This window comes from Patagioenas fasciata, chromosome 2 (genome assembly GCF_037038585.1).
Source record: "Patagioenas fasciata isolate bPatFas1 chromosome 2, bPatFas1.hap1, whole genome shotgun sequence".
NCBI lineage: Eukaryota > Metazoa > Chordata > Aves > Columbiformes > Columbidae > Patagioenas > Patagioenas fasciata.
The window spans coordinates 25,893,134-25,901,922 of NC_092521.1; the positions used below are offsets into that span (position 1 = coordinate 25,893,134).

The 8,789-nt window shown below is 40.4% G+C and overlaps 1 protein-coding gene across 1 annotated transcript in view; it reads right to left on the minus strand.

Annotated features, from left to right (window-relative positions):
* INTS8 (integrator complex subunit 8) overlaps positions 1-8,449 on the minus strand; it is a 24,802-nt gene extending 16,353 nt beyond the window's left edge. Inside the window, exons 1-7 of the mRNA XM_065829931.2 lie at positions 8,199-8,449; positions 6,528-6,702; positions 3,502-3,642; positions 3,012-3,083; positions 1,995-2,046; positions 826-1,008; positions 332-439 (exon numbers count right to left, since the gene is read on the minus strand). Of these exons, the coding sequence (XP_065686003.1) occupies positions 332-439; positions 826-1,008; positions 1,995-2,046; positions 3,012-3,083; positions 3,502-3,642; positions 6,528-6,702; positions 8,199-8,328 (861 nt within the window). The 5' untranslated portion in view covers positions 8,329-8,449. The remainder of the gene's footprint in view (positions 1-331; positions 440-825; positions 1,009-1,994; positions 2,047-3,011; positions 3,084-3,501; positions 3,643-6,527; positions 6,703-8,198) is intronic.
* Between the last annotated feature and the right edge of the window lie 340 nt (positions 8,450-8,789).

Here is an 8,789-nt window from a genome sequence, read left to right on the forward strand (position 1 = left end):
CATCACCACAATCAAAATACCACAAGGGACACAGAATGTACTGATAATATTAGCACCAGAGATTTTATTTTTGCGTTTTGTTCATCAATACAATTTGTGTAGGAGAATATTCATTACAAAATTTAGAACAAAGAAGCAATATACTGCCGCTGATTAATATAATTTCAAACAAGGTACAATTTGAAAAAAACAAAAATTGTTGTCAAAAACCCATGAAGTTTCTTTAAAGACCATGTGTACCATTAACAGTATTAAATTGCTAAAGGAAGCAATAATTCAGACACTTTTTTTAAGAGGAGTTGAACATAGATGCTAATAAAACACTAATTACCTTTGCAATCAACTCCTTTGTTCTGAAAAACTTTTCTTTAGCATTTTCATGAACAGCTGCATTTGTAGATCCTTGTTGAAAGTAGATTGCACCCAAATCATAGCAAACCTGTAAACAGCATTGAAACAAAACACGTTATCTTGGAAATTTATATAATATTTAAGGTCAAGATTAAGCATTTCAGCTCCAACTTCGCATGTACTTTAAGCTATTCCTAGTTTTAGCTAATGACCGATGACATACACTGCCTAACTTTCCCCATGTACAACAACTGTTGACTCTTTAACTGCAATCTCAGTACGAGTAATTCTGCACAGGCTTTACAACAGCATAGAATGATTTCCATGTGCTCATTAAGAACAATGCAATAAGCTGTCCTTAACATATAATGGTTTACTTCAGATGGGGAAGTAACAATATTCGCAGTGTTACAAGAAGTTCTAACACTTTGTCTAAAGACATAGATAAAAATCAAAGCCTTATTATAGTGCTACCTGGCACTCTATCTCCTCTGCAGTGATTTTCAGTCCAGCTGTGGAACTCTCCGTTTCTCCATTCACCATACCAGGCTCCATGGCTAATAAATCCAGAGTTCTTATAGTGTGGACATAAAGATCTTTGTTTAATTTCAGCGCTCCTTCTAAGACCAGAATGGAATCAGCAGCCTGCTCTTTCAACTGCAATAGTTAAAATGCATTGAAAAAATTAACCTCTTGGTTCTGAGTTTAGCTCTGGTTTAAATTAACACTAGAAATGTAACAGTACAGTGAAAGGATAGTAAATAAAAGTCCTCATACACTCATCTTATTGCAATGTAGAGTATGTCCTTGCATTTCTTGTACAATAGAGACACTTGTGACTTCTCTGAGAAACAAGATCAAACCCTTACTTCTAAGTGAAACAAACCATTTTTCTCTATTTCACCTACATGTTTTTGTCCGTTTTTGGACCATCAAGTTACACAAGGGTCAGATTGTAAATTTTGAGTTATTATTTGGCAGCTGAAACAAAACCAGCTTCCAAGGGAACAGCAAGATTTTTTGCAAAAATGTTAATGAATTTGTAAAAGAATTAAACATCACCCATGCTCAGCTATTTTAAAATACATGAAAAAGTAAAAAATTGTAGAAAATGTATAATGCAAATTATTTAACCAGCTTCCAAGTAGTACAAGAGCAGGAAACTGATCTAGGCTACTTGTGGAAGTAGAGTTTTTCCTTTCTTGCTTCTCTCAAAGTGGAACACTAGACGTAACTAGCATTCTGTTGAAAGCTACATACAGAAAGCACTCAGCTACTAAATCCTTTAAAATGAAAATATTTTAAGTGTTGAATTTCGCTGCCATATGATTTTGCAGCTCAAGCATGGTATGGTCTTAATTACTAATCACACACTGATTTTGCAGGGGCTTGCTCAATTCATATGGCTCCAAGGATGAGCTGTTGAAAATACTTTAATCACACAAAATAAATTCCATACTATGTGCAGTGCAGAGACAACACTGTCCAAAACACATACAGTGGAAATGTAGCAAATACTGAAAGTGGCAAATATAATATAAATGTACTGAATCCAACAAAAGTGTGATGCACTTGTGTATTTCCTGTCAATTCATATTTACACATAAATTCAAGCAAAAATAAGATGGAGAAAAAAATCTCACCACTTTCAAAATATTTTCAGTTAGTTCCTTTTCTTGCTGCATCTGGTTCATCCTGGAAAATGAAAGAAGAGGTAAAGATTTCAATTAAAAAGGAAACCTGCATGTCATTTTACTTCACATTCTAGACCACAACAATTCACTTCTAGTAAGTTTTGCCATATTATATTTTAAACACCATTATGCAGGACCACTGACTGCTCTTATCTACATCTGAAATACAGATATAATTAGTTTTGGATGAGAATGTGGTTCAATAAAACAGAAGTTTTTGTTGCTTTTTTTCTTTAAAAATCAGATTGTTAAGATCAGCAGAACTATCACGAAGATATCAGCTTCTACAGCCTCCAGTCTCTTGAAGCTTCACTATTTAAATCTTCTCGAACATGTGTCAGACACAGAACTGTGTTCATGTGTTTATGTAAAAAAATATAAATTATGTCCCCATACAGAATTTTGATACATATAGGACATTTTGATACATATTGATACATATAGAACAACACAAGATTTACAGTAAAACGAGCAGGAGGAAGAGTATTTTTAATTAACATAGTTAAGAGACTCTCTCAAACACATATCGCCTAATACATGAAAAGTACCACTGAGATACTCACAGCTTTATCAGATATATTTGTAACATAAAAGTCAATTCCAAGGACAGGTTGTAACTAAAGCCACACAACTTCCAGAATGCAAAATGAACACTGACTTTAAATTACAATTTATTGCCTACCGAAGCAAAAGATATGTTTCTCAGGTTATCTTACATAATGCAGAAAAATGGTATAATAAAACAACTGTATTAAGCAACCTACTGTAAGTTAGAACAGGATGCAAGAAATGCACCCTGTTTAAACTAGAGGATAAGCATTCTGCCCAGGCAAATTGCCATCTCCCTTTCTCCTGTGATTTTTCACACCTCTACAAAGTCAGAGAGATTGCAACATATTAAAAGACAAATTAAATTTCTGATTACAAAATACACAAGAAGTCAAATGAATTATATTTGTAACTTACACATTTAACTGAGGTGGTCCGGGTTTCACTTGTTTTACAGGAAAACTGCTTTGAACAATGGTCCTTATGGCCCTACGTAGAGGAGAAAATGAACCAAAGAACAGTATTAGCCTCAAAAATGTAATAAGCAGATTACACACCTCTTAAAAATATCAGTTTATCCTAATAGTAGAATGTATCTGAAATGATAGATCCTCTGCTAAAGAGCACATACAGTATTTAAGAAATGCTCTTATGTCCATAAAAAGCCAAAAGACAGCTAGATTTTTATCTTCATTAGGTGACAGTTAAAACCACTACCTTGACTATTTTTTAGGGAACAAAACCAGCTGTAAATTGCTTTTCAGACTCACCTCCTCACTATAACCTAACTACAGACCTCAAAGTTGTTATTACTTTGAGATTCTTTCTCCTTCTATATACAAGCATTATAGATAGAAGAAAACATTGTTTTGTTCTGTCACGACTTTATAGGTTTAAAGTAGTTTACCATCTGTTGTAGAGCAGTATTGCCATTGCAGTGGTTGGGGGTAAGCTGGACAGGTCTACGTCCACGTGTTTAGTTCCGGGGGGAACTTTGCTGATACACAGAAGTTCATTCAGTAGCATGTTCAATACAGGGACGGACAAGCTATAGGGAAAAAAAAAATAAAAGAGAAAAAATAAAAATAATCAAGTATTTCATATAGTAATCCTAGATACAGAATGTTTAAGTAATATACATTACTATTCAGTACTATATGATTACTTAACATGCCATGGAAGTAAGGGTAATATGTTTATTTAGCATAATGAAATGCTCTGTATCAGATGACAATCTAGATTAGGTATGTAAAGCAGATACCAGTATTAGCAGCCTAAGTTAAGCCCAAGTGGAAGGTTGCTGTGACAGTTGTACTACCGTGCACCACTGTTAGTCCACACAGAAGCATCCTGAGAATAATCCAATCACCTACAACAGCAGGTCCCAACTAACACAAAACCTACTCAAAGTAGTCCCAGATCATACTTCCAGAAGGTAAACATTTCCAATGCAAACGGAATTTCACTCACGTAAAGGGACCATTTCTCTATGCTGTCACAGCTAATCTCCCTTTCTGCAGCATCCACCAGCAAACAGTGAAGACTAGAAACTGGAACAGAGCACTGCAAGCAGTATTATGTAAAATATAATTAGCTGGGACAGAACCTTCCTTGATAAAAGGAGAAGGCACACAGGCTGAACTGCATTACTCCAAGCTTTTGAGGTACAATTTAACACAACTGAAACACTACTACTAATTCAGATGTTATTTGAAATTAGAAGAGCTCAGCTACTGTCAAAGTACCTTTGATCTTGTGAAAATTTTTCATTCTTTGCAACGAGCATTGAAAATAACCAGTGAAACCACACTTCTAGCAACCAAGCTAGAACTCCTGTTTAACAGATTTTAGGTCTTGTGTACTATCAGACTCCAGGTCTGTTATCAAGCCATCATTTTAAACTAACGAACACTGTTTTTACTATGTGAGGTGCAGGAATCTTGTTTTCACTGGCAAAAGTAGAACACCATTCAACTGTTTATAACAGCAGAAGTCTTCGGAAAAAAAATTGGTTTAAGCTGTTATTTTATTGCTTTTTAACTAACATGACTGAACCTTTGGGTATAATCAGTTAAAGACAAAAAGCATGTTTCTTAATTAAGAACAATCTTAGCCTTCACAAGCTAACAGAACAAGAACTCTTAACTACCATCTAGAGATGCTAAATTAGTAGTTGAAATGAGTTCAGATTGGTTCTCTTTCAAGAAAAACACCACAGATGGACAAAAGAATCCTATCAAAACCCAGAATAAGCCAAATGTGAAGCAACAGGGTTGATTATTGAATCAGGATTATAACTGCATTTTAAGAAGCAAAGGTACTAACTGCCAGAAAATACACCACAAACGTCACTATAAACTCCTCCTGCAAGAAGAGAAGCAGCCAAAACAAACAAACAAACAAACCTCTTGTTCACATTCGCATACATCTGCTTTCAAAGCTAAAGTATATACATATATATATATATATAAAGTATTGTATACCAGAAGCTGTTGTCCATACAATATTTTCACAACCAACTGCAATAAAGGTTTCTATTCATTGTCTGCAGTACCTTGTAAAGATATTTTGGCAAATGGTAACACCACCTCACAACACTTCACTAAGGCAGACAAATATAACACAGCTTAAGAGATTATAAAAATATTAAGGACCTGGGGGTGTTGGTCAGCAGCCAGCTGAACATGAGCCGGCAGTGTGCCCAGGTGGCCAGGAAGGCCAAAAGCACCCTGGCTTGTATCAGAAATAGTGTGGCCAGCAGGACCAGAGAAGTGATTGTCCTCCTGTACTCAGCACTGGTGAGGCCCTACCTTGAAGCCTGTGTTCAGATTTGGGCCCCTCACTACAAGACAGACATTGAGGTGCTGGAGAGAGTTCGGAGAAGGGCAATGAAGCTGGTGAAGGGTCTGGAGCACAAGTCTGATGAGGAATGACTGAGGAAGCTGGAGCTGTTTAGCCTAGAGAAAAGGAGGCTGAAGGGAGACCTTATCACTGCCTACAACTACCTGAAAGGAGGTTAATAGCATGGAGGGTGTTGGTTTCTTCTCCCAAGTAACAAGCAACAGGATGGGAGAAAATGGCCTCACGTTGTGCCAGGGGAGGTTCAGATTGGATATTAGGAGAAATTTCTTCACAGAAAGGGTTGTCAGGCATTGGAACAGGCTGCCCGGGGGAGTGGTGGAATCACCATCCCTGGAGGTGTTGAAAAGGCGTTTAGACGAGGTTCTTAGGGACATGGTTTAGTGGCAGACTTGGTAATGTTAGGTTGACATTTGAACTCAATGATCTTAAAGGTGTTCTCCAACCTAAATGATTCTGTGATTCTATGCAAGTTACAACTGGGGCAAGTATTGCCCCCCTAAGCTTTTTGGATGCTAAACTGCAGTTCCCTGATGTGCTTAGCACTGCGAGGGTAAGGAAGTTCCCAACTGTTCTAGCTCACTAAATCATTCAGCAGCTGAAATTATTTGGGTTAAAATAATTCAAAGAAAATATGCAAATGTGGATTTTGCTCGCTTCAAACAATGCAGTGATCTATGGAGTGCTTTACAGCAACAAAACTAGAGCAAGACCTCCAACTTCAAGCGTGTCAGAATGGGTAAACTTAAGACAGTATTGTCACCAAAGAAAACATAACCTAAAACCTAAACTTTTATGCAGTTTAGATGTACTCATCTTAATGCCTAAGACCCACTGTTTTTTCTCTGTAAATTATAACCAGTATTGATTTGTTTGCAGATATTGCTTTTACCAAAACCCTCTTCTAAATCACAGATTAAATCAAATGTGATTTCAGTTGTTACACCCAAGACTCTTCTTAATGTAAGAAAGATACTGTCAGAAAAGGGAGCAAGAAAGATTTCCATTTGTTATAATAAAGATCTCAAGCCCTTTCGATTTAGTAATTTCAGCATGAAGATGTACAGACTATACCTTTTCTCTAATACATCCAAATCCCACTTCAGATGAGCAGCAACTTTAAGAGCAAGAAGCTTCAAAATGCGGTTTCTTTTGTTATCAGGTGGTGGCTGGACTTGGTTCTGCTCATTCACTGATGGTTTTGAAGCCTGTTCCAAGAACTGGACAATCAGCTGTACAGGTGGTGGATCTGCAAAAAAACACAGCCACTCCTCAAATTCTTTGTAAGCCCAAAAATTAATTTCTTGTTGCAGCCATGAATGTGGTTCTTGTCTCATTGTCATTTATACAGCTGACATTGTCACCTGGCAGATCCTAATCCCAAAGGGTTTCCCTATCCTGCATCAAATAAGACTATAAACATATCTTCGTTTAACCTTCAGGTTTTCTTGGGCATGGTAAACACACTCTCATACTTTTATTCATTTACACTATTTTGTATTAATTATGTTTCAGTACTTCCATCTAGAGAAAATAAATGCTGCTTATTGAAATCACAAGTTAGCTGTAGCAAAAATATATACTATCTTGTAATTCTCCTCTGTATTTTAAAATATATTTACAAGCAACTGCTGGTACTTCTGAACATGTTTGGAAGACACTTTCAGACTGATTAAAAAAAAAAAAAGCCCCCAAGTGTCTCCCTTACAATCAGACAGTCTCTCCAGTATCTTCGAGCTGTTTCAAAAATCTGAAGCCAAATCATAACTACTAAACTCTCACTGAACTTGGTGAAACATAAGACTAGTATTAATTACTATTTTTAATCACAAAACAGCAGTATAAGTTCTAAACACAAAATATATAGTCTGACTACACTTAAATCTACTTTTTGTAGAGGTAATACTGCCCCAGGTTTTCCTGGTCCCTTCACTTGCTTGTAGAATTCAGGTGCTAAAAAAGATGATTCTTGTTTAGGATTGCGAAAAGATCAACTACTTTTAAATATAGTAATTTTCTTATAATACATCAGACTAGGTTTATCTTAATTCCAAGTGCAACAATACAAAGCAATTTCAGCACTGAACTCAGGAGGACTCCAGTTCCTGGCCCTAGCAAGACTATAATGGGAGAAAGCCAGCTGCAAATTGTAATGATTTTTTTACAAACAGCACTTCACGTTGTAAAAATAAACAACTTGTAACATTTCCACAAACAAAATTCACACATGCAAAACGATCTACCACAGAGAAAAAAATATAGAAATGCAAGTTACTAAATAAGAACTACAAGGTAGAACGAGACAAGTACATTTGAGCCTGCGCTGACTCTTGCACAGCTGCGGCCGGACGCCCCCCAGGCCTGACGCCCCCGTCCCACCCCGCACCCCGACCTCCAGCCGCACCCCACACTCCCCGGCGGCCCCTCCGCGCCCAACCCTCCCCTGGGGGCGGGGCCTCGCTTGTCAGCGCGTCACCAGCGCAGGGCAGCAAACCCCGCGGCGCCTCCCGGGGAGAAGCCGGAGGCGGGCACGAGGCCGAAGGAGGGAGGGCGGGCGGGAGGCGGCGCCAGCAGCAGGCCCGGGCAGGCAGCGGCCGAGCTGCAGGCCGCAGCGGCACGGGAAGGGGCTCGCGGGGAATCGAGCCAGGGTTTCTTCCCCGAAGCCCGTGAGGAGCCGAGGAGCGACGCCAGGCGGCGCCCGAAGCCGAGGGGCGGCGGCCGTCAGCGGGGCCGCGCCGCACACACCGGGAGAGGGTTTCTGCAGGTGCTGCTCCAGCAGCGCCTCCTCCAGCAGGAACTCGAACCAGGAGGTCTGCGGCGGCGTGCAGGGCCGGCTCGAGGTGGCGGCTTCCCGGTCCGCCGCTTCCGCGCTCATGGCTGTCGCTCGACCCGGGGGCACGCCCGCAAGCGGCCGCACAAGTCGCGCCCTCCACCGGCACAGGCGGCGGCAACAAGATGGCCGCCGGCCACCGCCCCTTCGCTCCGGCGGGGGGAAACGTGACTCCGCTCCTCGGCCCGGAACCTCAGTCGATAGGGCAGCGCGGGAGGCGGGGCTACGTGAGACCCCACCCCCTGAACGCGGAGACCCAGTCGATAGGACAGCGCGGGGCCGGCCCCGTGGTCGAGGCCCCGCCCACCACGGAGGGGGCGGGAACAGCACGCTCCCCGCCCACACAGCAGGAGCTGACGGACTCCTAGGTCTCTGCTGGCGTTGTCGCTCCCTCCTTCCCTCCCACTGCTGCTGTTTAATTGGGTAACGGTTAATACATTTTTTCGTTTGGGGTGACTAGCAGTTATCTGGAGAGCAAGAAGGGAGCGCGCAGAGCTGGGCGCTTC